Here is a 27,070-nt window from a genome sequence, read left to right as displayed (position 1 = left end):
AGCACTAATAACAGAAATCACGTTTTCAATTTTGGAGTATTATTTATTTTTATTATTATTATTATTATATTATTATTATTTTTTTTTTCTTGTTTATTTTTAAAATTGTAAGCTGAGTAACACGGGTATCTAATAGTTTTCTTTAATCCATATTTATTAACGATTTTGACGAATGTTTTTTAACTAAGGATAACAATCAAACTATAATTGAACCTTGCGCTTGCGCTTTTCCTTCGAAGTTCCTTGGGGAGTGGAAGTGGACATGGCCTGGTCCTCAGAAAAATCGGATGGGAAAATTTCGGATTGAGAGATAACTTCCTTGCCAGCCACCAGTTTCTTTACCGCCTTCACTTTCGGCCTGGTCGCCTTGGGCTGTGCCAGAGTTCCGATGGATTTTCGCGGTTTTTTCGACTTTCCCACCTCGGACGATTCCGATTTTCTCTTAGCGCTGGGCTTAGCTGCCTTTTTGGCCATTCCTGTGGCGGCGGCTTCTGGAGTTTCCAACATAGCCTGTGCAGCAGCTGCGGCGGCCGCTTTCGACTTTGGAGGCTTGGCATCTCCCTCGGCTTTCTTCTTCTTTCCGGGCTGTAGGTTACATAATGTAAATGTTGAATTTTTATATAATTTTAAATTTTTAAGTTTTTAAGAAGCAACAAATTTTAAAACAAACGTTTCAATGACAAAATCGTTGGCTTTCTAAAAAATCACAAACTAAATTTAGTTCCCTTTAAAGAATTAAAAAGGTATATAAATTTGCAAGATTTGCAAGTTTTACATTTTTATAAAGTTAAAAAAAAATCATCATAACTAACAGGAACTTACTTCCTTCGTTTTTCGCTCGGATGGCTTGTTGGCTTTCTCCTTTTTAGCTTTCTTTTCCTTGGCCTTGACCTTGGCCTCTTTCTTATCGGCCTTCTCCTTTACAACTTTTTCGGCCTTTGCCTTCTTCGCCTTTTCCTTCTGCTTTTGAGCCTTCATTTTTTCCTCAGCCTTGGAGGAGCTCTTGTACTTATCGGTGAGTTTGAAGGATCGCTTCACCATTACCACCTCGCCATTGGTCTCGGCAACTTTGAGGGCCCGATACATAATGCGAGCGGTTTTCTTTGGATCCTTCCACTCTTGACCATTTTCCTTGAGATATGCCATGATGGCCTGAACCGATGATCCCGAACGACTCGACAGCTTTCCGATGGCCATGAGTGCTAGGGATTGGAGCGAGCTCTTGGCGGCACTCTTTTTACCCAACTTATCTTTGCCGGAATCGGGTGGCGCCATTTTTGACCCCTCATCGGGTGGTGGAGTTGGATAGGGATGTCGGGCAGCTTTCATATTATCGGACTCCGGCTCGACTCCATCCGGCTGCTCCTCCTCCTCCTGCTCCACTTCCTCCTCTTCTTCGCCTACATCGGATTCTTCGGATTCATGATGATCGGAGTGCATCCCCTCTTCGCCCTCGTCGTCCGAGCTGTCAATATGATCAAGTTTCATGGCAGCGGTTGGGAATTAATTAAACAAAAAAATTAAAATTTAACAATTTTTAAAACAGATCACGACACTAGGACTTCTTAACACGCAGAGTTACAACAAGTAAATGAAATCGCCGACCAAGCACATGCTTAAAATCCATTGGAAAAAACGGTAAAAAAAAGTTATATTTAGTGAAGGTAAAATTCAAAAAGTTTTACCTAAAAGAGGTAAACTCTGTTCTTGATAGTACGGTGCACGATGATTTAAGAGATCTATCTTTTATTGTACTAATTTTTGTGAAAGCAAAAAACTTTTATTCCAACTACACACGGACTTCCTGGGCAAATAATATAATTAACCATATTTTTGTAAATGTAAATTTGATCAAAAGGCTGTTCAAAAAAATTAGAGTTAATTATAATGATATTAAAATTGTATGTATATATATAGCACCCATTTCCGCATACATTTTTTTGCATATATTTTACACCATGTCTCTTCAATCGGTTTTTATTATATATAGTATCGAGCGGTCACTGTATTAAAATTATGATAAAGCAATCGAAGATAAGGAAGCAGTTGATGAAGAATGAAGGGAATCTAAAAAGCTTTTAAAAATCGGTCATGGTACCGATCTGAGTTCTCCCTGTTTTGTTCAGTTTTGCATTTAATATTTGTTTAATTGAACATTTTTTAAATTTGGTTAATAAATCACATCAAACCCATAATAGGTGCGCTGTGTTAACAACTTAATTTGAACTTTAAAAGAATATCTTAATTGTGCAGAAATATTCTTTAAGCATATACTTTCCAACAAAATCAAAATATTTAAAAAAATACCGATTTTTACGAATTGGAGCCACAAAACCGATTATTTTGCCAGAAATATCGATAAGTTTATATTTGGGTATATTTTTCACATCCCTAGTGTCCACGTCTGTCAAAAGTTGCATGCCAACCAAAAGTCGAAAGTTTAAAGACATTAACCACCCACGAGTCTGCTGAGCAAAGAGGATGTCAAAGGACGCCAATCCCAGGGAGGCGCTGATCAAGGCGGCCTACGCCGATGTGCACAAGTTCGGCAATAACCGCGAGTTCGACAAGGCAGTCAAGGCAGTGAATCGCAGTGAGTTTTGGGATGTTTTGGAGTGGTACCCCTCGTATGACCCATTTCATGTTCTCCCGTAGTCCTGGGCGTGGCTCCTGATGATCCCACGGCCCTGCACTGCAAGGTGGTGTGCCTGGTGCAGCTGTCCAAGTTCGAGGAGGCCTACAAGTTCATCGAGAAGAATCGCCTGTCCTCGTTGGTCTTCGAGAAGGCCTACTGCGAGTACCGCCTGAATAAGCAGCAGCAGGCACTGAAGACCATCGATGATGCGGGCCTGCAGCCCCTGCCTGAAAACCTCAAGGAGTTGCGCACACAGGTCCTGTACCGCCTGGAGCGCTACGATGAGTGTCTAGACTCCTACCGCGACATCATCAAGAACACCAGCGACGAGTACGAGGACGAGCGGCGCACCAATCTGAGCGCAGTGGCCGCCAATCTGGCTGTGGACCAGGCCAAGGAGGTGCCCCAGGTGCCGGAGGATACCTACGAGCAGTACTTCAATAGTGCCTGCATCCAGGCCAATCGGCAGAAGTACGCCGAGGCCGAGAGGAAGCTGCGCACCAGCGAGAAGCTGTGCCGCGAGTTCCTCGAGGAGGAGGGCGCCTCCGAGGAGGAGATCCTTGAGGAGGTGGACGTCATCCGCGTCCAGCTGGCCTACGTCTTGCAGCTGCAGGGCAAGACCAAGGAGGCGGGCATTATCTACGCGGAATGCCTACGCCACAAGCCCAAGGACGTGGCCCTGGTGGCCGTGGCCAGCAACAACTCAGTGGTGATCAACAAGGACCAGAATGTGTTCGACTCGAAGAAGAAGATCCGTGCCGCTCTGGCCGATGCGTGCGAGCCGAAGCTTACTTCGCGCCAAAAGCAGGTCATCGCTGTCAACAACTGTCTGCTGGCCCTCTACACCAACGCCGGCGACCAAGTGCAGCAGCTTAGCCAGAAGCTGGCCCAGAGCTACCCCCAGGTAGAATTCGAGGCGCTGCTCATCCGCTGCAGCCAGCTGGCCAAGGATCGCAAACACAAGGAGGCCATCGATCAGCTGCAGAAGTTCGCTGCCGCCAACAAATCCCATGCCTTCGTCAGCAAGTTTGCCGTCATCCAATTGCAACTGCTTCAGGTACATTTATTTATCTTCTTTAAAGCTATCCCTAAAAGGAATATCTCATCCTCCATTTTATTTTGTCCTTTTAGGGCAACCGCAAAGATGCCATCGAGACCTTGCTGTCACTGGGTGAGGCCAAGTACAAGCCTGGCGTCGTTTCCGCTCTGGTGTCCCTTTACCTGGGCACGGACAACAAGACAGCGGCCTCGGCGCTGCTGAAGTCAGCCGTGGACTGGTACAAGAAGAACAACGTGAGCAGTGGCGATTTGTCGGATATGTGGCGACAGGCGGCCGAGTTCCATTTGCGCGGCGGAGCCTCCGAAACGGCAGCCAGCTCTCTGGAAGAGCTGCTGAAGTTGAACGCCAACGACACAAAGGTGCTGGCCCAACTGGTCATCGCCTACGCCCAGTTTCAGCCGAAGCGGGCGCTCGAACTCAGCAGAAAGCTACCCAAGTTGGAGACACTTACCACGGCATCCGAAATCGATGCCCTGGAGGCGGCCAACTGGGTGATGTCAGCCAAGGCGGCCAAGAAGTCTGCCAATGCCAAGATCGAACCCTCACCAAGCACCCCCATAGAGAAGAAAAAGAACCAGAATCGGAAACGAAAGGGCAAGCTGCCCAAGAACTACAACGCCGAAGTGGCTCCCGATCCGGAGCGCTGGTTGCCCAAGTATGAGCGCACTGGTTTCCGGAAGAAGCGAGGTGGAGCGCGTGGCAAGGATGTCATCAAGGGATCACAGGGCATGGCATCGGGAGCAGCCGACCAATAGTGAGCATATTATAAAATTAAATGTGTAGATTATTTTTCTAGCCTAAACTTGCCCTTACAGCGACATGTCCAACCGCGTCAATCTGAGCAAGAACTCACCCGCCACGCCCGTTTACCAGGAGACGACCCCCGGACCAAGGCAGCAGCACCGCAAAGGGGGTCACAAAAAGAAGAAGGGCGGTCGCTTCTAGGTCAATACAGACCTAAGGAAATGCCTTTAAGCTTTTGAACGATAATTATACAAACCGCATTTGCATGTTATTCAGTTGTCTTATTTATGCACTTATTGGGCGGGTTTGTGAGCAGCAACAATAAAAAGGTCGGACTAATAAAAAATATATAATAATTGGTTCTTAAGTAATCAATAGCTAGTTTTTATTGAATACTTATGTTTTTTAGCATAGTAAAAAGCAATTTAAGAGCAAAGAGTATTGCAGCAATTGCTTGTTCATTACAAAGTTTAGCGTTGCTTTTAACTATCCACAAAAATCAACGCAAAATCATTCATCATTGTCATCATCACCAGCCTTACTCCGCTTGCCATCCGTTGGCGCTGGAGGAGCGTCATCCTTTCGCGTGTCGTACGAGTGGTAATGCAACGTTCCTATCCAGTCGAGCATGTTGCGCTGCTCGGCCTCCGTTTTGTAAATCTGGCTAAAGATCTCCCGCTCGACGAACTCCTGCACTTGCGTCTCCTGCGCCTGCCATGTCAGCGGATTGTGTATGCCATCCTTGCCATAGCGATCGTTGTAGCGTTCGTAGTGCACCGTGTCCAGTACCAGACCCAGTCCAGGGGCCATGGGCAGGTCCAGGCGCTCCTCCGTCAGTGCCCGCTCCAAACTCGTCGTCGTCGTGTTGCCCCTCACAATGGCAATGGCCAGACCCACCATCTTGCGGATCTGATGGAGCATGAAACTCTGACCCTTCACTTTCAGGGTCACGAACTCAATGCCCTGGGGACTCTGAAATGGTTCGCTGCTTGTGAAGGACATGATGAACCGCTTGGAAGAGGGATCCAAGAAGCTTCTGCAAGGGTTTCAAGTTAATCAAAGGTTAATTAAATTCAACGAAGGATTACAAATCTGATTGCTTTACTTTTTGCTGGTGAAGTTGTGAAAGTTCTTAGTGCCTTCGTAGAGTTTCAAAGTATCCTTGACTTTCGCCAGCAGCTCTGGTGATATCCGGAACGTATCATGCAAATCCTCAACCTTTTCCTCGCAGGAAGCAAAGGCAACAGTGGGCAGTGTGTAGGTGTAAGTTCGGGCATTGCACTGATCCTTGGCATTGAAGCCCTTGGTCACACGCTCCACGCCAAACAGTCGAATCTGATCAGGCAAATCGGCATTGAAGGCCTCCAGGTCCAGCTCCTCAGCTAGATATAGATTTTGATTAATGTTTTTAAAAGTGCTTAGGTAATTGGGCTATGTCACATAAAATTTGTACCCAAACAATTCATTATAAATATAGTAAATTCTGCAATTGGTGGTTGAAAGTTGGAGAACTATGTGCAAAAAATTTAATTATAAAGCTGCTATCATATTTGGTAAATCGATCAATGGGAACAAGAAAACGGTAATAATAATTTTAAGAAATACACCTGATCCCAAGACCTTATCTCTAATGGTTGTACCACCAGACTTTAGATAGAAGTATTTTACTATATACTATACAAATAGTTGCGAAACCATGGAACCCTATAAAAATGGACCCCCCCAAACTCACGCAGCTTGACGGAGCACACTTGGCGGGCGGCGGAGACGCCTTTGTCGGTGCGGGCAGCCCGTTGGAAGCAGGCGATCTGCACCTGCTCGAAACTGTCCTCCGTGATCCACTTGTGCTTGAGCATGGCCTTGAAGAGCTCCTCCTCGATGGTCTGCATGCCGGGATTGCGCTGCATGCCGTAGTAGTTGGCCCCGCAGTAGCTGAGCAGAATGGCGCTCTTCTTGCGCTTGATCCGTTCGGCGGGATCGAAGGGCGCCCGCTTCACCCCGCTGGCCGCATCCTGCGCGTCCTGCTCCTTCCAGTCCACCCACTTTTTGCGCTTCAGTGTTCGCTTGATGCGGTTGGCATCCTTAACAGCCTCGTCCTCCGAGTTTTTGGCCTCCTTCCTGGCCTCTTTCTCCAGCTCCAGCTTGTCCAGAGCCTCCGACATGGCCGCTGCAAAGGATTTGTGTCGATTCCAGGAGTTACTGAGGGTTTTCAGGCGAACTGTTAGGAATGAAAAATCGAATAAGCTTGGGTTTGGAGGTTAGAGCGTTAATAATTAACCTGCCTTGGTGTTGCTGTTTAATAACCGACTTAAAAACATTGAATAAACAAATCACAAAGTCGATGCAGAGGAATTCTCACACGTGTGTTGGTAGCTCTTCTTCTTGCTCTGCTACAGCTCAGCTGTTTAAGGGAAAAAACGGGTAATTTTCTGTTAAATTGTTTCCATTTGGAAACCATATGCTCACTATTGAAAGATATTTCATCTTTGTGCTCTCTTGTATTTACTTACTTTAAATATTGAACTTAATTATTGAATTTTGTGGCACAGTGTGACCGCAGGTAAGGCGCCAAAACACTTAACAGTTCGTAATACATAACGTCTTAACCGTAGACGACGTAACAACTAAACTTAAGAGATGTAAGCTAAATTTTACCAAACAACCAAAAACAATTTAAACTGAGGGCAATAATGTACAAATTGAAAAGCAACAAACCAAAAATAAACAAAATTAATTGCAATATTTAACAAATCGAAGAAAAATCCAGCGGTAGCCTTGCCACACCGCTTTTTAGTGTGACCACGCAGCTTACGTCGTTAAGGTCGTGTGTAACAGCCCCTGCATTCCGTCAAACTGGCAACGCTGCCATGAATTAATTGAATCCAAAATGGCTGAACATTTTTTGTACAGAAGAAGCGTCCAACGAGAGTAAACGCCGTGAGACCGTGTGTTTTCGCACCGAATTACGCCAATAAAACTTCACAAATCGACTGAAACGACGCCCATAAACAATTGCAGTGTTTGGTGGCCAAAATGCCGCAGCAAAGGGAAAAGAAAAGTGATGGACAGACGGGAAAATAGCGAAATTCAAGCGAGCGAACGTGTATATGTAAAACGAAAGTTGTGGCTGTCGCTCTGCACGAAAGAGAGAGAGCGAGAATATTTTTGCAAGCCGAGAAGTCGAAGGTGAAATGAAAATGCATTAGCATCCAAATGAAGACATGCCCCCTAAGACAAAACCATAAAAATTAGCAAAAACCTTTTAGTAAAAATCATCAAACGTGAATTGGCGTTGTTTTTGCTTTCCCACGCGCGTGTGTGTCGGAGTGAGCGCCTCTGTTGTGTGTGTGTGTGAGCATAGAAATGGTTAATCCAAGTCAACTTATTCCAAAGCAATACTTCGTCAAAATAGTAATCATGCTGTTCCAAGTCGGCAGCTGTTGAGCAAACATTTGGCCTCTTAATTCGGTTGCTATAATTAGCACTCCCACATTTAAAGCATCAAAATCGACCGCGCACGCGGATAGGATATAGCCGATATGGATATGGATTTGGAGCAGTTGAAAAACGATTTCCTGCCACTGATCGCTGGGATCAAACAGGAGCAGCTCGACGCCGTGCCTACTGACGTCCTGCCTCAGATGAGCATACCCAGCACAGCCAGCGGAGCACCCACCACCTCGTCCTCGAGTTCCTCCTCCTTGAGCCTCAGCAATCCCTGCGACAGCGCAGAAAAGCGGGTAAGAGTCACATCGATAAAACCTCTTAGTCATCTGAGTTTCATATTATTTTGTTTTAATGGTGTAGATACCGTTCAATGTTGTTTAAGTTATTAAGTACCAAAATAAATTAATAAACTCAGCTATAAATGACCTTTAACTTTGGTTAATTAGCCGCCTATTTACACGTGCTCTCACCGCTGATAACAACCGTCTGTATTATTATTATCCCTTCGTGCACTCGGTGTAAACTTTTGTTTTGGTTTTATGGGCTCCTTATCAAGAGCGTTTCGAGTCTCGTGCAAAAAGCATTTGTTATCTTTTTCCCAGGCCAAAGCAAACAACCGCCAGGCACTCACACAGGCAAGTCAGGCAGACAAACAAACAGCAGTCAAATGTAAGTGTGTTTCACTTTCGCGGCCCAGTCCCAGTTTTAACACAGAAAGAAAAAACTATAAAAACTCGACCCAGTCGCAGCTTAAACAATTCGTAGTAAATGGTCCAAAAAGTCATTACAATTTATAAGTTTATAAAAAAAATATAAAACGATTAGTAAAAAAATTATATAATAATGTATTCATTCAGATAAAGATACAAATTTATTGGGTAGCAACGAGATACTATGTAAAATTATACAACTGTATCGCTTACACACTTATATAAGTTAATATAAAACTTTCTCCCTAGTCAGCCTCTTTAACAGAATTGAAAAAACCAAAGAGATATTATGATAAATTTTAATGATACTTGATCGATTAAACAACAACTCAAAAGTTACCTTTTAAGTTCAAATAATAAAATAATTATTAGATTGCTATAGGAATTATTCAATATTTATTAATATCAAGTGGTTTCATGGGAGCAAAATTTTTTCCTGTGTACTTGTGAGTCTCGTGCCATTGGTCTGCGGTTCCCCTGTAGGTGCGAGCAGATCAGCAAACTGGATCTGGGCTATCGCTTGTTCGCTCCCATTCAATGCGAGAATTGTTTGGAGATGCTCTTTCCCGTGGAGCTTCCCCACACTTTTACTTCCCGTATCTCTCAGCTGAGTATAATTGGAGATCAGCTGCAGCTGCCCACTCTTCAGATGAGCGAGAGTGTGTGCGTTTGTTGTTTGCTCTCCGTCTCGCTTGAGCTGCTCTTTCAGCTACAGTGGGACCTAAATAATTGACAATTTGAATTGGTAGCTAAATCAAGTTTAAATAAAATAAACCCAATTAATATAAGCCGAACCCCCCTCGGATGCACACTTATTTTTATGGGAACATTTTTTTAAATACATTTTTTTATGGTTACCCAATCGTAATTTCAGCACATATATTACATGTTTTGATATTGCAATTTGATCAGCTAAGTGTGATCATTGTATTCAATATTACCTGCAAAGTCACACAAAAAATGACCACTTAATTCTGAAATTTAATTTGAGGACCTACCGGACAAAGTAGCTTAATTCAAATGAAATTGGACAATTTCAATCATAATTATTATAAACCGAATGAAACTTGAATGAAATGTGGTTCAAATCTGATAAACACAGTGTAATAATTAGCTACATTAGCTATTGAGCTAAATAAATCTTAAACAAGTTTACAGTAAATTAAAAGTGGCTCGAGATCAAACTTTCTATGCGGCATGTGAGGCTTTCAGTTATGGAAGTCTGACTGTATTCAATACTCGAGCTTCTCCATTCCTGCGGCCCGTGCAAATAAATGTTGCCTTGAGTACTTTTTTGCCTTTTAAAGTGTCCACTCTCTCTCTCTCGCACACAAATAAACACTGGGAATGACATGCACTCATTCAATCCGTCCGTCAATCATGCAAACGATTGTGTTTGCTGCGGTCGGTGGGGGCACTTAAGGGCCCCCAGACTTCGGGAACCAGACCCAGACCCATCCCCATGCCCAAATCGCCTTCGTCTAGTCCCGACCCTAGCCCTACAGCAAAATGTTTGTGTAACTTTTAGAGTGGAATGTACTCCTTCAAGGCAAGGTGTGGAGATCAGAAATTGCTGTTGATGAGGTCTTGATAAAATAAATTTCAAGGAATACTGTGAATACTACATTGATTTGAGCAATTGATGATTTTTTTCTGAACAACTAAGCGTTTAAAATGTTTAATTACATAATTTTTTAAACATACCCCTCGTAATTTTAACACCTGATCTTGAAACATTTAATTCAAATATAATAATCAAATAATCTATATGGCATAATGTGGATACTTTCATTAGGTTATTTTCATTAATTATTGCAAGACCCAATAAAAGTAAATATACCACCAAATTTATTCATGAATACATTGATAGGCTTGTTGTTAAGTAAAGTTTTGAACACAACAAGTCGAATAGCTAAACAAAGAGAAACGAGAAATAAAAGCTTTAGCAAAGATAAAATGTGTCGCACGACTTTTCTTTTAGTTTTTCGATATTTCCATATCTTATAAAATACTAGTTAATCAATCAACCTCTAAAAATTGTAATTAAATAAGGTAGTAAATATAAAAGGTTTTTAATTATTAATGGTTAATATGTGTAAAAACAACTTAAAAGGTTGTCTGTTTCAGAACCAATGATAGCTGGGAGTTGCTTTGTTGTTGTTGATGCTTTGAGCTTCCAAACACTGTACACCATTCAAAATCACTGAAGCTTAAACGAAAAGAGAAACCTATTAATCTTTCGGTCCTGTCAAAATGGCGGGTTTAAGTCATTAAAAGTGACAGCTGACGGGGAAGTGCCCGTTGGTGAGCATCCATATGTCATCTCCAAAACGATGCACCTGAATGCACTTTTCCAACCCTCGACGAGGTCATATTTAATAACGTATGTATGTGTTCGCTAGTACGTACTTTGTTTGTTGCCCCATGTATGCGACAGGTTATAATTAAATTGCTTGACACCGTAATAAATGGATACCCAAAATCTAGGACGCCATTTTGTCAGATACCGACAAATGCCGAAACGAATTCTTAGAATTTGCTTTAATGACGTACAATTAACTCTAATTTGATGAGAATATGCAAGCAAAGCAAAACGAGGAGAAGGCAAAGTGCCGATGGCAAGTTGGTGCTAGGAAGCCCCAACCCTTCCAAATAAAAGTCGTTAAGTGCACAAAAAAGTAAAGTTTCTAATTAACTTGATTACCTGGCAATCGGGTCGGATAGATCTTGGAAAATGCTTTTCATTTCACTTTTTTCAAGCTACCTGCTTGCTGAAACAGCCACCGGTTTATACACAGGCACCCTCCATATGTCACCCTCGAACTGCTTCCGTCGTATTTTTTTAAACTGTCTGTCTATTATCGCACATACAGTAAAGCATCTATTTTTTAACCCGACTCTAATGGCAATTGGGTACTATTGTCAATGGCAATCAAGTCTAAAAACTTCTTGGATCGTTAAGGCTTCCTTTTTCCCAACGTATGCCCTACGATAATATTGCTTACGTATGTTACAAAAGTATTCAATACGATTTCGCCTGCATTTGCTCTTATAACACATACAGTCAAGCAACTGTTTTTTGGATCGGACTCTAATGGCAATTAGGTACTATCGTTAAGGACAAATAAGTGTAAAAACTTGTTAAGATATATGCTTCCTTCCCTAACTCATGCCCTACGTAAGTTACAATAGTATTCAATTCGATTTCGCCTACACCTGCTATTTTTTCAATATAGAAAAGTTTTTGTCGTTATTATAGTACCATCTGCTAGTCTACATGATTGCAACACTGTTGTATAAAACTGCTTTTAAACCGAATGCCTTATACTTTCATAAAGAAAATTACAAATGGTTCAATTTATAGAAGTTGGCCTGTAAATCCGAGAGATACACATTTTAATTGCTTTTCCCGGGCAGTCAGTGGGCGTAAGGCCGCCCTAATCCATCCATCGACGTCCAGTGCGTAATTAAAGTTGACTGCGACTGCGGGATCAGAGCGGATGGATGAATGGAGGATGGGGGTGTTGGTGCTGGCGGTGCTCGTTGGCAACATGTGTACGCTGGTCGCACTCCTGTGCGGGGATTAGGTGCTACACAGGACATAATCCGATCACAAAAAGAGGATTATAACGTGGTACAACAACAAAAATGGTGTAGTCGAGTGGCGTTGAAAAAGCAAACCAAATTGACGTTACTTTAAAGAGGAGCGTGTTTCGGTGGAGGGGAAATGCAGATGGCATACGATAGATTTGTCTCTGGCAAAGTTTTATAAGCTGCATAAGTCCTGAGAAACGAGACGTTCTGATTTCCTATCCTACGGCTCCTAGGCACAGGCAGACGTAAGAGATTTTTGAGCTGCGTCAGCTTGTTCAGCTACCATGGCGCGCCCACAGATACGCTCACGCCCACGCCTACGCCCTAGTTCCATATCGGCCATATCGTGGCTATTCCTGCAACTAGCGTCACGATTTTCGGGCCCCCTGCCGGCGGGGAAGTCTTACCGGTTTGTGTATCTACATCTGCAGGGAGTCGCCATTTTGGAAAACACTCGTTCTCGTTCTCGTACTCGCACTTCGTGCACACTCCATCCACTCCAGATATATATATATATGGTATTAACGTGTCTGCTGATGCCATGGCCTCCGGGAGCAGGAACAATTGCATCGGGCACAAAAAGAACCGCAAACCGCAGCAGCAGCAGCAACGGCGGCTGTGACGGCTCTGGTAAGCTCCAGAGACCGAGGGCCACCAGCTCGTCGGACCAACGCAACCACAACGCCCTGCCCTGGCCACCACCAACCGTCAACCGTCGTCTGCAGCAGCCCCGGGGTCCAAAATCCGGGGACCAGCCGACAGCTCAGTCCGTTCATTAGTTTGCGGTTTCCTGGTTTCGTTTCAGTTGGCTCCACGACTTTGGTCTTTGGTCCCCAGCGAGTGATTTTCAATTTTGAATTTATGGTCACAACATGATTGGAATAATAATTATTACACATACTGTCTGGTTTTAAAACAATGCAGTTTCTCTAACACAAAACCTCCTCTAGGGAACATTTTACAACCGCAAGCCCCACATATAAGGAATTTTGAGTTATACAATCCTCATGAGAGAGAATTCTGTTTCTCAGAAAACAGGTTTGACTTTGTTTGCGAACATAAAATGGTGATTTCTAATCCAACCTCATTTAATTTATAATTATGAATTGAAAATTATAAGCATGGTCTGAATTAGCCAATGTCTATCATACTATTAACCAACCACAAAACAGACTATCGATGCCTTATAAACGAAAGGTTGCTCATCCAGCTACAGTCATTGTGCTTTTTTATCCTTGAGTTTCTGTTTATATTTAATCTGTTTCTTTTTTTTAAAGTAAACATTTTAGTATTGGGCCAGCAAGCAGCTGGGTAAATATACTACAAATTGCAAACTTTCCATACAAATGGAGTTCAGCTCATTAGATGTTAAACAGATACATTGAAGCGAAATTGTAGAGCACTAGGCTGATATTAAGTTTCCTATGATCAACTCGGTTCATTAATTGTCTTTATAAAGGATCCAATCTATCTACACAATCAATCTACATTATAATCTCAATGAATCACTTTATTACAGCTTGTTCGGTGTGTCATTCTGGGTAGGAACTTCCACTTATCAGCGCCATTATGGATTCCCCAATGTCCCAACAAAAGGGTCTGTCACATGATGACATTTCTGTGGAAAAGCAATTTTATTTACATAAGCACAGACGACTTCCTTCGGTTAGGACCTGCAGTTTGGCAGTTGCCACAGCTTTTAATGGGTTCCATCGATTTTCTCATAAAATAAAGCAAAACTTTTTTGTTCGTTCTTGGCGTGCCATTTACGATTTCCATACAATTAAATCTTTACGACTGAAGCGATGTGGTTTGAGAAATTTTCGAGCAAAGCAAACGAAGGATACAAAAGTATAATATTTAATGGGTCCCGTCATAAACAGCGCCATTTATGTATTGACCTTAAAATATAGATAGCTTTAAAAATTTCCCGAAAACATTTCAGCACGGTTTTGTTAAGAATGTCCGAAAAAATACTCAAGCACTTGAAATTATCTTGAGTTATACTTGGAATTTCGAATATATAACGTATCAGGAAAAAACATGAGTAGTGTCTGATTTCTTCTCAATTGCTATGTATATATATCTGCGTAATCCGCAGTCGTGTTTTTTATGGAACAATTTTAATAGCCTTTCTGGTATACATACATACTTTTTTGGAAGCTTAAATTGCGTTATGAAATGTAATGTCAGGTCATTAGGGTCTGGCCATTAGGTGGGTTTCGGGTGGTTCATGCCACTCTGCACCTCCCCCCATCCTCCTCTTTTTTCCCGGCGGAAATTGCAGCGGCTTTGGCCGGATATGTCCGCGATTAAACCGAATGGCCAATGGCCCAAAATGGCGCTGCTCCTGCTCCTGCTCCTGCTCCTCCTCCCTTCCCATTGGTAATAGATACGAATCCGATTTGAAGTGTCCGCTACGATTTGAAATTCGGATTCGAATGCTTTTAATGCGTATACGACGCCACTCGTTGTGTTTGGATATTTACAATTTTATTTATTTATGTTCTACTCGCGAATTGGGTTTGTTTAAATGTATGTACATCTGGCTGTGGTCCCGCCATTAATATTTATCAGCTGCTGCACCTTTCCTGGCCCTGCAACTCGCTTCAGATCCCGATGGCGTCGCATAAATCGCAACAACTTTTGGCCCGGCCCGGCCCGACACGCCACGCCCCCCAACGCCCCAAGTTGGCCTGACTTCCTCTGGGTTCACTTGGTTCACAAGTTCCAGGTACAATCAAGTTTTTCGCTTTTATTATGGGGAGTATAATATATTTTATACGGCTCTATCTGTCTCCGTCTTCATCGCTCCCCCTACCTTTCGTACCAATTTATGGCGGCCATTTTGGAGAGCGTAGTGTCTTTGAAATTTTAGTTTATTGCAAAGCCTCATAAATATTTCAAGAGCAAGTTTCGTCTTCATCGCTCCCGCTCGATATAAACCTGGAAGATTTATATGTGCGGGGGAGTGGGGCATTTTATGGGAGGATGAAAGAGAAAAGTATCACAAGGTTGATGGACTTTGATGTGCCAGTCTGTCACCTTTATCCTAGTGCTCGGCAAAGATGCTCTTTTAAGTGCTTTATGGATTTTCCATAAACACGATTACACACTTACTTTGCGGTGAAACATTTATACTAGATGATTCATTCAATTCGAACTTCGCCCTGATCAATTGAACCTTGTCCGGCATTAATTGTTATTATCATATCTGGCGTTATAAATATGGTTCGGTTCCATATTAAAATCCAGCGCCAAAGAATCTCGGAATTTTTTGTCTCGCCCTGTACATATCAGGGGAGCATTTCCAATTTGATTACTTTAATCAGAATTAATGAACCCACGGCCATAACGACGGAGCATATCAAATGGATCCGACTTGCCCAAAACGGGAAACTGTGGCGAATGAACCTAAAGTGGAAAGCGTAGCAAACTACATGCAATTAATTTACATTTGCGTAAATTATAAATTTAATTTCGATGTATGCATTTCGTTTAAATGTATGTTCGAGTTGTTTTGCCAAACTGATCCGAGATTGCTTTGTCACTTTGTGTGGATGGACCAAATGATGGATCGAAGATTGGGCCGAAATGTTTGCCGAGCAGAAATCCTAAACGTAATTAATTTTCAGCTTTTGTTGTATCAAAGGATTTTCCTGCTGTCGCAAAGTTCAAAGGACATCTAAGCACACATATGCGTGTGCCATCTGATGCCTGCCGTTTTGTGTTGTAAATTTGCAAAATAAACGAAATTGATGTAGGAGCAACAATAAACAAGCGATGGCCGGCCATCATCAACCGCCTGAAATCCGAAGAAACCCAGACAGGACCAGCAGAGTGGGGCTTCATCTCTGTCTGAAATCGGCAGGCAACCAGCAGGACGACAGACCTCCCATGATGCATGTCTCATATTGCACTGATTTATGGCCTGGTCAGCGGGCGGCGAGTGTGGGTTGCTGTGGGTGGTGGTTAATGGGAGGGAAGCCCCCCAAAAGTGCAACACGAATACTGCATCTGCCGGTTGTACAGAGATAATCCGAGTGCCAACTTTCCCAAAATTGCATTTAAATAAAGCTTAATTCAATTTTAAGCCTACCTGAATGACAACTTGAGTGACAAGGAATACCTTTTGTCATGCCAAAGCCACAAATAAATTCAACGTAGTAGATAATGGAAGCCATGTTTTCGTAATATTGCACAACGAAAATAATATATTATCCGAATGCTCCATCGCTTATGGGGATATGGGGATATGCAAAGATCGTCAGGTGTATTATGTGCAAAATTATTTTAGCTAATAGGATTAACTCTTAGATTGATTTCTTTCTAAGCTCAGAGTTTAGAGATAAGCTGTACCTAATCCCATTACTTAATCCCAAAACCAAGTTCTCTAATAAAAGTTAAAATTTATCAAAATACTTTTTTTTTGTAAATTGTGCAGTATCCGAGTATTAAATGTTCATACGGACAAATGGTCTAAGCAAAAATTAAGTAGAACTATTTCCGACAACGCTGTTTTATAGCAATTTTTAGATTTTCCTATCAGATAATTGGCAAACGTGTTTACACAAAAATATTAATAATAATTTTTACCACGTATACCGCTATCAACCTTTTTAAAATCAGTATTAATTTATTAAATGCGATATGAGTTATTTCCAGGCACCAATTGGCACGATTTAGCAATCCTGCTTATCTGCGTCTAAACTAAACGTTTTCCCCATTTATGAATCTGCCAATCAAGTTTCTCGATATACTTTGTGACCCCGGTTTTTTTTTAAATCACGCAATTTAAATCCACTAAGGAGTCAAAGAGTTATTTACAGCTGCTCGAAATATTGAATGTTTAAAACACATTGATTGTATTTGACGGCTGTTTCTCGGGAGATATTCCGCCATATCTGTAGATCTCAGGCGTTGTTATGATGGAGGGACGGTCACAAATTAATGGAACCCAGAAAATGGATTTTGAATGTGAAATGTGTCTGAAAGTTGTCAGTGTAGACTTTTAACCGATTCTGGTCTTCTGACAGCCTGAAACCTGTGGAAAAAAGAGAAAGGGGAGAGAGTGTACGGCCGAGACAGGGAGAAATGTGCGAGTGAGATGGCGGATGACGTACAGGGGCGAAATACAGTTGTGGAACTTCTTTCATTTAATTTCAGCAACAAAGTTTTTCTGTGTGACTAACGAGACTGAAACTTTTTTGAAAAATAAATTTGAAATTTAATTTCGCCAAAGCCTTTTAAAGTCCATTGCCAAGGCAATCGGGGGACGACTGCGAGTTTGCTGAAGCGGCGTAAACTTTTTTCACAATTTACTTTCATCAAAATTACATCAATCATAAATGCACTCATTCAGTCGTTGTCATGTCGCCATTCCATCAATTCCCATTTCTAGAGCTTCGTGTGGATGCTTTTGTGTGTTGTTGCTCGAGTCTAGTTGCCATTTTTGTTGTAGTTGCTGTGGCATCCTTTTAACAATTTCTAATTGAAATTGATTTAGAGTTGTTTTTGCCTTCGACTTTTTCCCTCTATTTGAGTTGAGTTTCGTGTGAGCGTGCTGTTTTTTGATGTGCGTGGCAAAATAATGGTTTACGTGATTGAAGGCTCTCATATACAATAATAGAGAAAAATTGCCAAACATTTTAATAGCTTAAAGATGTTGTTTTTGTGACTTTGTACGCATTACTTAAAACTTCCTCTTAAAAGCACTGACTCCCTTTCCCTACAATGATAAGTTCATGCATTTTTCATGACTCACAGAATTAATTTAGAAAGCTTGGGATAAACTCCCATCCTAAAAGGTCAAATTTTGAGAAACAGGATGTTTTAGATTAGCCTTGGGTCTGTTTCATTTTCCAACTGAGTGACTTGGATGATTGAAAAATCTATTAATTCGAATTACTTGCAGAAAAGCATTCTTTAAATTCTTGCCACATGTTGGCCGGCCATTTATTCGGATGGGATGCTATGGACATAGATATACACACAAGTTTTAATGGTATATAAATATATATAATATATATATATATGCACCGCATTGTAGGTGCGGGCCGAGAAAACGAGTTTGCTACCCGCTTCCAGTTGCGTCAAGTCATTGCGATGCGATGGAAACATGGGGGTAGCAGCTGGTTTTTCGCCACATTTATAATGGCCTGCTCTCTGGGCCAGTGCCGCGGGTCTTGGGCAACTCTAAGTGGGTTGCGCGGCACCGATCCGAACCGCCGAAAACGACCCGAACATAACCGATCCGAGCCCGAAGCGAACCCGAAACGTGGCGAGAAGCTTGCGGAGATGGGAAGAGCCCATGATGAATGGCTTTCAAGTGGGACGCAGCCTTCCGAGCACCCGGCCGCCTCCACACCGAGACGCCCTGCGCACTGCTCCACTGGTCGCTATGTGTGGGTATATGGCGAGCTTCCATTTACAATGGATGCCAAAATAATAGACGTTTGAGTCCAATAGTAAAAAATAAAAATTTCCAATCAATTTCATTGGTTTCGCAATGTCCTTAATATTGCAAAAAATTTAGGATATTTTATTAGTGATATTTTTATTGTGGGGCAACAAAAATACAGCAAAACATGTGTTTTAACAATAATACATACAAATATATAAAAAAAAAAGTAAATTTTTTTGCCAGGTGTGGGGTTTGAACCCACGCTCTCTCTCGAGAACCAGAGCTTAAATCTGGCGCCTTAGACCGCTCGGCCAACCTGGCTGCTAGAATAACTTCACTATAATGCAATTTATACAAAAAAATATTTAAATTAGAAACGGACTTAGTTGAAATGTTTATAATTTTGAACTTTGTTTTTTTTTTATATAGAGTTATTTAAAAAAAAGTATAAGATTTCAAGCATATTTTGTTATCCGCAACTGTGCTTAGCAACGAAATGGATGTAGCTTGCATGATTTATGAGCGCCCGCCGAGGCGTTTCGAAAGTGGAGAGCTGAGTTGGCAGTTGGGCTCTGGAGAAAACTAAGGCGAAACTTTCTTTCGCTGGGAAGATGGATCGCCGGATCGGCTCTAGCACTGGGATCCGTGTGCGAAAATAATGTGCGCTGCAATTTCACCCTCTCAATCTCCCTAGCTCCCTCCTACCGGCACTGCAATGTCCGGACTTGAGTCCGGATTTCGGTTCCTCCTTCGGCCTGTCGTGGCGCATTCATCAATGTCCATGGCGCTTCCGTTGGTGTATGTATACACTGTACTTGGTACTCAGTGGAGCTGCATGTAAAACACTCGCACACCAGTGCAACAATCTTTATCGAGCACAAACATAATCAATCAATTGGATTTATGTGCCCCAACTGAAGATAAAACTAATCAATCTTCGCCAGCGACATTCGGAGACAGAGTTGGGGACGCCTGGCATTGTATGGCCATGAAGAGACGTTGGCTCCAACGCTCGGAGTCCCAGTTTCGGCTCCACCATCATCCACTATTTATTTTTCAGTCCCTCTCAAAAGTAGCTGCTATTAATTGTAAAGAAGTTATACTGCTGGGACGTTGTGACATGATCTCGGCCGCTCGAATTGAGTAAATGTAATTTCCGGTCACAAAATCAAGTGCAGATAAGCCCCTTTATAGATAAGATGGTTGGTTTACATAACTATTTAAATCTAATCTGTTAATTTCAATTTAGACGCTTAGCATGTGCACGGGGACTATAGAAGGGCACCTTATTTGATTGGAAATTTAATAAGTCTCTTTACTTCTATCCTTAATATGGTTAAAACAACACAAGAATTAAACTCTAAAACCACATTAACGCAATCGTATATTTACATAAAACTCAAGAACGTCAAAAAGATTATATTTGGGGTTTTACCCTCATAAATCTTTCGTCAGTCTTATTTGAGTGGACACGATAAGATATGATAAGGCCACTGAAATAAAAGCAGTGAAAGTGCTGTCCTTATATGATCCAGGCCTTATTTTATAGCTTGGTGATTGTAGCATATAAATTATCCCGATTGTCTTATCGGAATTGAATTTGTTTTAAGATTATTTTGAGATGTGACTCTAGAAAATGCAAATTAAACATAGTTGGATTGCATATTAATATGAGATTGAATAAAAAGTTTAGTTCATTATGATATTAAATCAAAATCAGTTTAGTAAAGCAAACGTTCTTATTGTTTTTTCCAGTCGGAGTCCAACTCATCGGCATCGGCCAAGTTCACCCTGTTCAAGTGTGTCTACTGTGCCCAGCTCCTCGGATCCAACGACCGGCCCAAGCTGCTGGAATGCCTCCACGTGGCCTGTGCCCAGTGCGTGAGCACCAAGTTCTCGGAGCTGGACCGCTCCCTCCCGCCACTGATCCATTGCCCGGTGTGCGACAATGCCTCGCAGAACGAGTTCATCGTGGACAACCAGTTCCTGATCGAGCAGTGTGCTGCCGGTGACAGTGGCGACGGGGTCGGCGTTCTGGGTTTGATCGGCGAGGGACAGAAGAGCGCCGCCGCGGCCAGCATCCAGTGCAGCAGCTGCTCCGATGGGGCGGTGGCCACATCGTGGTGCGTCGACTGCTCGGAGTACATTTGCGACAGCTGCGTGCAGGCCCACCAGCGCCTGAAGATCACCAAGGACCACACGATCAAGCCAAAGGACGAGGCTAACAACGAGCAGCTGGCCGGAGCAGCCGGCGTGGACAAGCTGCACATGTGCCAGCTGCATACACAGGAGAAGCTATCGCTGTTCTGCGAGACCTGCGACAAGCTCACGTGCCGGGATTGCCAGCTGAGCGATCACCGGGATCACAAGTACAAGTTCGCCCACGAGATCGCCACAGAGTCGCGCCAGGCGCTGTCCACACTTGTCTCCGAGATCAACTACAAGCGGTTCCTGCTCTCATCGGCCACCAAGGTGATCGACGACCGCCAGCAGCTGATCCACGACAAGAAGAAGGACCTGATCAAGGAGATCACCGCCATGGCGGTGAAGATTACCAACACAGTTAACACGCGCGGCAAGCAGCTAATCATGCGCTTGAACGAGGTGTGCGATAGCAAGCTGAAGGTGCTGGTGGAGAAGAAGGAAACGCTGCAGCTGCTGTCCGATAACACGGACCACTGCATCGACTTCATGCAGAACGCCCTGGACAAGGGCAGCGACTTCGCCATCCTCTCCAGCAAGAAGTCGCTGGTGCGTCACCTGCAGAAGCTCAAGTGCCAGCGGGCGGACATCCCCAATCCGGAGATCCCGGTGCGCATTCAGGTGCAGCTCAACCAGGTCTCCGACCTGCAGAAGGTCATCTCGCAGCTGGGCATCATCATCGTGGACGGCAAGCCCTATCCGCCCACGCCTTCGCCCAACGGCACGCCCCAGCCGCAGCATCCGCCGCGCCAGCCGCCCAGCCCGAACATGGCCCCGCCCCTGCGGCCCGGACTTCCGCCCGGTATGCCAGCCGGCCTCTCGCCGAACGGCCCGCCCGTCAACTTTGGACCGCAGAACGGACCGCCGCTCTACAGCAACGCTGCCCAGCAGCAGTTCAACAATCTGTCCATGAGTCGGGCCTTTCCAGGCGATGGGCCAGGTAAGGGTATGCATGATTTTCATTTTCATTTTATATTTGTTACTTCAGTCACATAAATACATAAATTACCCCACAGTGTAATTTGTAGATTACAACAATAGTCTAGTTTTTGTAAAACTTAGTTTAAAGTCTAATAACATTGTCTGACCGGTTCTCGTTCTCGGTTTTTATCAAGCTTTAAATATTATAAAGATAATAAGTTACGCTGTGCCTTCATTGTGTTTGCTTTAATTAATTTTCATTTACATGTACATGTTTTCAAAATAAATATCAAGCGTTTCTTTATACCATAACATACCCGCCCAATCAAAACTTCTCCCTTAAATTTAAAATATGAACAATGTCCTGGGGTGTTTTGAGCTTCGTTCGCCGAAGCCAAGCTTCCATTGTTATTTCAAATGATTAAGTGATATATCAGCTGCTTCGGTGAGCAGACATGTTTTTCCCAGAAAGACGCTACCTCCTGCCAGGCAATTGCTGTTATAATTTTTCGCACAGCTTTTTAATGGGTTTACGTCTATGTTGCAGTTCGCTTCGGTGGAATGCCGCCAGTGGGTATGCAGCGGCACGGCCAGCCTCACGTGAGCTCCTCCACGCATCCGCAGAATATGGGTAGGTGGTGCCATGGGCGGAGACCCGAGTCCCAAGTACCAGGGAAGGTGGAAAACTAATTTTCTGCTCGCGCATTTTCAGACATCAGCCTGCGGGGCCTGCTGAACAACCAGGCGGCGCAGAGTCCCAACGCCCACATGGCATTCAACGGGCCGCCCAGCTATCCGGGCGGGCCGCAGGGAGCACCGGCGCCGGCCCACCAGCAGATGGGCCCCCAGATGCGTCCGCATTTCATGCCCGGCCAGCAGGGTTTCTCGCAGGGCGGTGGTCCAGGAGGCGGGCCGCGGGACCCCAACTTTATGAGCAGCTCTGCGCGCTTCCAGTCGCAGTATCAGCGCATGGCCAACCACGCCCAGCAGGCGGCGGCAGCAGCGGCCATGGCCGGAGCGGCGGGGGGCGGCGGCGGACAGATCCCCTCACCGGGTGCACTGCAGCGACCCCAGATGATGTCGAACCCCATGCAGAATGTGAGTGCCATGCAGAATGTAAGTCCTCAGAACGAAACTTCTCAATGGAAAACACAGAGCCCTAACAATGTACCATCTTACTACCTGTCTTCCACAGTCGTTGGGGTTTCATGGGAGCCAGGCTGGCTTTAATGCCGGCCCACCGCAGACCTCCCCGCAGCTAGGAGGCGGCGGAGGCATGCACAGCCTGGCCAAGTGGCACATCCCGCAATCCGCGCAGCAGTCGAACAGTGAGTAATTGAACTTACCCAATCTAGCTTCATTCAGTTTATTTATTAAAAAAAAAAAATAGACATTCTAAATTACTCAAATATTAAATATGCATTCTAAGAATTAGCAACATATTTGATAAAGACAGCATTTATCTACAACGTTAATCTTATCTCTTGTTGAAGATAAACATTATAAAATTCAAAAAGTTTGGGTTCATAATTCACAATTGTGGAATGCGGTTATGATTAGGTTGTTAAAACTACTTTAGTTGGTTTAGTCATATATTCACACGACCTCAAAACATTATTATAAGATTTAATATAACCCAACCAAATTTAATGGTTTAATTTTAAACAGCAGTAATATTATTATTTTAAAAATAATAGATAAACCATTGATAATGTAGCCTCCCATTTTTAGTGTGTACACAGCAGGGCCCCCTTTTGCCTTTTGCGAATGGCCGCCAGACATCGGAAAATTTTAAAATCTCATTGAAATCTCCAAACACGCTCAAAAACAGCACCCCGCCCAGCCAGGGGGGCGGTGGTGCGGGTCATCCGGGCCTCGGCAACGGCTCCTCCAGTGCCCAACTGAACGCAGCTGCCCTGGGATTGGGGCCGGCCGTTTCGATACTCTCAAACGTCACCTCGACGAATCCAAAGACGCCCAGTCCCAGCACTCATGAGGTGGGTGGTATAGAACACCTCAAAATTGTGTTGGTTGGCTAATCTCTTTCGCTATTTTAGAACACCAAGGACTTCACCGAGCCCATTGACAAGGTGCGCGATGACTCGATCAACGATCTGATTGCCACCATAGCCAAACTGGACTCGAATGGAGTGCAGGTGCTGCCGGAAGGTCGCACCAAGACCACCTCACCGCAGGTGCACAGCTCCACGGATCTGTCGAACACGCAGGAAGGTAAGTACCGCCTCCAAGTGCTTCATGTGCTCCATGTGCGTGTGGCGTTATAGTTGCTGATGCTCTCATGCCCGAGTTATTCCCAAAAAGGTGGAGGAAATTCATTGAGTGGTTACCTGCTTGTTGTTACCTGCCTATTATGTTTCAACCATTAGACGTTAATCCGCTTTAGTTTTAGACTTTAGACTCTGGTGAAGGTCAATTACTCATTTATTTTGAGACTTGTCTGTGGTTGGGTACGCTACGCTGCATTGTTACCATTAGTTTTGTTTGCTGGCTTACCAAATAAAATTCTAAAATTCTCATAACTTTGCTCTCTTTATTTCTATTTTCAAACATTCCGAAAATAAACTCGTTTTCCAAATAAAATCCAAACGCAAACGCGCAATAAATGAACGACACGTATAAATTACTAACAATTGAATCGATTCCAAACCAACACTTCAACTCCAACTCCAACACACTCAAATCAACTCAAATTAATCAACAATAAATGCATACACGACACACCCACATGAACACACATCCGAACCATAAATGCGAACCCCAAACTAATCATATCAGTTAATAATAAAAACGAACAAAAAGATGATCCCAACGAGGACTGGTGCGCCGTCTGCCTGGACGGAGGCGAGCTGATGTGCTGCGACAAGTGTCCGAAGGTGTTCCACCAGAACTGCCACATCCCCGCGATCAGCTCTCTGCCGGACGAGAGCGAGAGTTGGCAGTGCCTGCTGTGCGTGAACCTCAAGGAGCTGACCAAGACGGAGGGCAGTGAGAAGGGCTCCTCGGGCGAGCTGAGTGCCCTGGAGCTGCGCATCCTGCAGCGCATCTGCCTGGAGCTGTACTGCCAGTACGAGCAAAGTCTCAACTTCCGGGAGCCGGAGTCTCCGGCCAACACATCATACTACGAGATTGTTTCCAGGTAAACTTTAACGTTGCATAGCTGTTGGCATTAGGTTTATATCTCTTAATGCTTATTATTATAAATGATATATTTAAATTCCTTATTTACAGTCCCATGTCGCTGGATGTGATTCGCACCCGCCTGGATCCCTCCAGTCCCAACCATTACAAGGACATTGCTGGCTTCGTTTCCGACGTGCGTCTGATTTTCTCCAACACTTACCTCTTCTATCAGGTGAGGGTGACTAATGATGCAGCCCCTTTTGTGATCCCTACTAATGCCCGAATCTTCGGCCAGGAGGACACGAAAACCTACTCCAATGCCAAATACTTGGAGAACTTCTTCGAGGAGCAGCTGGCCAAGTGGCTGCCGCAATTCGAGGGCAGCAAGCACCTGGGCAAGGGCAGCACTTCCAACTCGCCGGCGCTGCTGGGCGTCAATGCGACTGGCTCGCCCTCGCCCATCGAGAACGGACGAAAGAGCTGCGGCTCGGCGTCGTTGGGCGACAGCGATGGCGGTTGCTTGCCGCCCAAGAGGGCGCGACGGTCGGTGCACGAATAGAACGAACTGATGCCCGGCGCAAAGGGCACAGACGGGGAGCAGCCGGCGGAGACGGGACAGCAGCAATTGCCTGGTTTTCTGGAGGAGCTGGACTTGGAGATGCCGCAGAGGCCGCAAAGCCTGGGCAGTAATGTCATCCAAGAGAGCGCCGACTATGTGCTACAGCTTCTACACGCATATGCCGCTGCCTTTGGTTTGTAAATGCTACCAATCCGCAGAAGCTACACATCCGAATCCTTCTCTAGCGTAGGCTTTGTGGTGAGAGAACGAACCGTAGGCTTTCCCCAAAAAACATGAGACACATGCACTCATGCAGCTACACCTAAAACAGAAAGTAGTTGAGTCGTTTGAACTTCTGTGTCTGGACATATTTATAACCGAACTGTAAATAGTAAAGCCAAGCAAGTCATTTGATATGATTTTATTTGTACGTACAATGGAATAAATTGAATTCTTGGGCGATCGATAATTGAAATGAGATATGTTTAGCTAAATTCTAAGTGTTGAATATCCATAAACATTGATATAATTATAACTATAACTATAAATATGTATACCCCTCTGTAGAGAACCAGTAGAGATTACAATTAGCTGTAAGTGTTCAAGTTCGAGTGAAATCGTCATCCTTATTTTAACCGATTTGTATTTGAGATAGACCCCGTTCTGACCCATCTCTGTTGGAGTTGTATTTACTTTTGTGATAGCGAAAAACAATAAGATGAACAAACTACCCAATATTCATAAACTAATTATTATTACCATTAAATTAAACACTGTGGCGCAGTTCTACATTTACTTCGAATTTGACATGTACGATATTTATTGATCGCTAACCATCCATCAGTAGGTCCTAGAAAGGACAAACCCCTGCTCATCCCAAGAACAGCATACATTCGTATACCACGTAAGAAGACACTTGAAATAAGTTAGCTGCATTCTAGCCGTCTAAGTTCCGCAGATGAATCAAACCCATAACTTACGGATAAGCAAAACATAGATGTTTGGATGTCGTACGTTTGACGTAATAGCATTCAATAGTTGTAAGGAGTGAGTAGCTCTATTTATTACCAATCGATCGGCGGGATGCAACTCCCGCAGGCGGTGTACATATTGATCTATACATATTTCCGACATAGAATCACCCTTTCATATAAAGCAATTATCCTTAACCGAGCGTCTATTTAGTTTTATACGAGGTCGGATTGAAAGTAAAATAAAACCAAATCAGCTAGGGTCGATATTTTCATAAACGTTTTCAATGCAAGACACAAAGAACAGACACGAACAGAATCCGCACTGGACAACTAAACAAAATATAACTAAACTAGATGATAAAACGGCTACTACTCCTGGCGGCGCCACAATAGGGACGATAGGGGGACGGAAACATATTGATGAAATTATATAGCCATGCATAAGTGTTTGTACGACGTTCCCAATGGACTACAATGTGTGCTATCCTATCTAAAAACTAAAGCGAGCAATGGTAGACCATGCATAGCATCTGCGAATGTTTGTGTGTTAAATGTAAAACTATGGAAATTATTTTATCTGTTTTAGCCGTAAGTTTTACGATAACTAAAAATTAACCACTGTATATGGATGTACTACTTACTATCGAGTGGATTATAAAATAATAAAAAAACACTTCATG

General features: G+C 43.6%; 4 protein-coding genes and 1 non-coding gene across 13 annotated transcripts; 2 read left to right on the top strand and 3 right to left on the bottom strand.

The window, feature by feature from the left end:
* Positions 1 to 90: 90 nt before the first annotated feature.
* On the bottom strand, positions 91 to 1,627 carry LOC128256096 (histone H1.01). Its single transcript, XM_052986182.1, has 2 exons — positions 823 to 1,627; positions 91 to 585 (listed from the first exon to the last, which is right to left on the bottom strand). Exons 1-2 carry the CDS (start codon positions 1,486 to 1,488, stop codon positions 202 to 204), a joined length of 1,050 nt encoding a protein of 349 aa, XP_052842142.1. The 5' UTR covers positions 1,489 to 1,627; the 3' UTR covers positions 91 to 201.
* Positions 1,628 to 2,375: 748 nt separating this feature from the next.
* On the top strand, positions 2,376 to 4,710 carry LOC128256046 (signal recognition particle subunit SRP72). The gene is made up of 4 exons (XM_052986096.1): positions 2,376 to 2,593; positions 2,656 to 3,692; positions 3,767 to 4,449; positions 4,511 to 4,710. The coding sequence occupies exons 1-4, from the start codon at positions 2,482 to 2,484 to the stop codon at positions 4,638 to 4,640; spliced, it is 1,962 nt and encodes a 653-aa protein (XP_052842056.1). The 5' UTR covers positions 2,376 to 2,481; the 3' UTR covers positions 4,641 to 4,710.
* A 171-nt stretch (positions 4,711 to 4,881) lies between these two features.
* Positions 4,882 to 7,087, bottom strand: LOC128256073 (pseudouridylate synthase 1 homolog). Of its 2 annotated transcripts, XM_052986131.1 has the most exons (5): positions 6,950 to 7,087; positions 6,718 to 6,840; positions 6,172 to 6,657; positions 5,545 to 5,821; positions 4,882 to 5,475 (listed from the first exon to the last, which is right to left on the bottom strand). In XM_052986131.1, the coding sequence occupies exons 2-5, from the start codon at positions 6,755 to 6,757 to the stop codon at positions 4,950 to 4,952; spliced, it is 1,329 nt and encodes a 442-aa protein (XP_052842091.1). In that variant the 5' UTR covers positions 6,758 to 6,840; positions 6,950 to 7,087; the 3' UTR covers positions 4,882 to 4,949. The 2 variants fall into 2 exon arrangements, with proteins under 2 accessions (XP_052842091.1, XP_052842099.1); XM_052986139.1 differs by lacking the exon at positions 6,950 to 7,087 and having other exon boundaries at positions 4,883 to 5,475; positions 6,722 to 6,840.
* A 205-nt stretch (positions 7,088 to 7,292) lies between these two features.
* On the top strand, positions 7,293 to 27,067 carry LOC128255962 (E3 ubiquitin-protein ligase TRIM33). Of its 8 annotated transcripts, none has more exons than XM_052985952.1 (10): positions 7,293 to 8,179; positions 20,349 to 21,735; positions 22,264 to 22,347; positions 22,429 to 22,832; positions 22,912 to 23,044; positions 23,448 to 23,713; positions 23,774 to 23,948; positions 24,537 to 24,873; positions 24,966 to 25,089; positions 25,156 to 27,067. In XM_052985952.1, exons 1-10 carry the CDS (start codon positions 7,979 to 7,981, stop codon positions 25,414 to 25,416), a joined length of 3,372 nt encoding a protein of 1,123 aa, XP_052841912.1. In that variant the 5' UTR covers positions 7,293 to 7,978; the 3' UTR covers positions 25,417 to 27,067. The 8 variants fall into 8 exon arrangements, with proteins under 8 accessions (XP_052841912.1, XP_052841923.1, XP_052841887.1 ...); XM_052985963.1 differs by having other exon boundaries at positions 20,349 to 21,741; positions 22,429 to 22,814; positions 25,153 to 26,760; XM_052985927.1 differs by having other exon boundaries at positions 20,349 to 21,741; positions 22,429 to 22,814; positions 24,513 to 24,873; positions 25,153 to 26,760.
* On the bottom strand, positions 18,831 to 18,914 carry Trnal-uaa (transfer RNA leucine (anticodon UAA)). Its single transcript has one exon. It is a non-coding gene; the product is annotated as a tRNA-Leu (tRNA).
* Positions 27,068 to 27,070: the final 3 nt, after the last annotated feature.

Source organism: Drosophila gunungcola, chromosome 3R, assembly GCF_025200985.1.
Source record: "Drosophila gunungcola strain Sukarami chromosome 3R, Dgunungcola_SK_2, whole genome shotgun sequence".
NCBI lineage: Eukaryota > Metazoa > Arthropoda > Insecta > Diptera > Drosophilidae > Drosophila > Drosophila gunungcola.
Note: the sequence above shows the minus strand (reverse complement) of the source record. Positions and strands in the feature narration are given on the sequence as shown.

Excerpts from the sequence above, each read along its gene's own strand:
- LOC128256096 (XM_052986182.1), bottom strand. The coding sequence starts at position 1,488 with ATGAAACTTGATCATATTGACAGCTCGGACGACGAGGGCGAAGAGGGG. Across the intron at positions 586-822 it reads CCGAGCGAAAAACGAAGGAA|CCCGGAAAGAAGAAGAAAGC; the intron begins GTAAGTTCCTGT and ends TGTAACCTACAG.
- LOC128256046 (XM_052986096.1), top strand. The coding sequence starts at position 2,482 with ATGTCAAAGGACGCCAATCCCAGGGAGGCGCTGATCAAGGCGGCCTAC. Across the intron at positions 2,594-2,655 it reads AGTCAAGGCAGTGAATCGCA|TCCTGGGCGTGGCTCCTGAT; the intron begins GTGAGTTTTGGG and ends GTTCTCCCGTAG. Across the intron at positions 3,693-3,766 it reads TCCAATTGCAACTGCTTCAG|GGCAACCGCAAAGATGCCAT; the intron begins GTACATTTATTT and ends TTGTCCTTTTAG.
- LOC128256073 (XM_052986131.1), bottom strand. The coding sequence starts at position 6,757 with ATGTTTTTAAGTCGGTTATTAAACAGCAACACCAAGGCAG. Across the intron at positions 6,658-6,717 it reads AAACAGCAACACCAAGGCAG|TTCGCCTGAAAACCCTCAGT; the intron begins GTTAATTATTAA and ends CATTCCTAACAG. Across the intron at positions 5,822-6,171 it reads AGTGTGCTCCGTCAAGCTGC|CTGAGGAGCTGGACCTGGAG; the intron begins GTGAGTTTGGGG and ends ATCTATATCTAG.
- LOC128255962 (XM_052985897.1), top strand. The coding sequence starts at position 7,979 with ATGGATATGGATTTGGAGCAGTTGAAAAACGATTTCCTGCCACTGATC. Across the intron at positions 23,714-23,773 it reads CCAGTCCCAGCACTCATGAG|AACACCAAGGACTTCACCGA; the intron begins GTGGGTGGTATA and ends TCGCTATTTTAG. Across the intron at positions 23,949-24,512 it reads TCTGTCGAACACGCAGGAAG|TTAATAATAAAAACGAACAA; the intron begins GTAAGTACCGCC and ends TAATCATATCAG.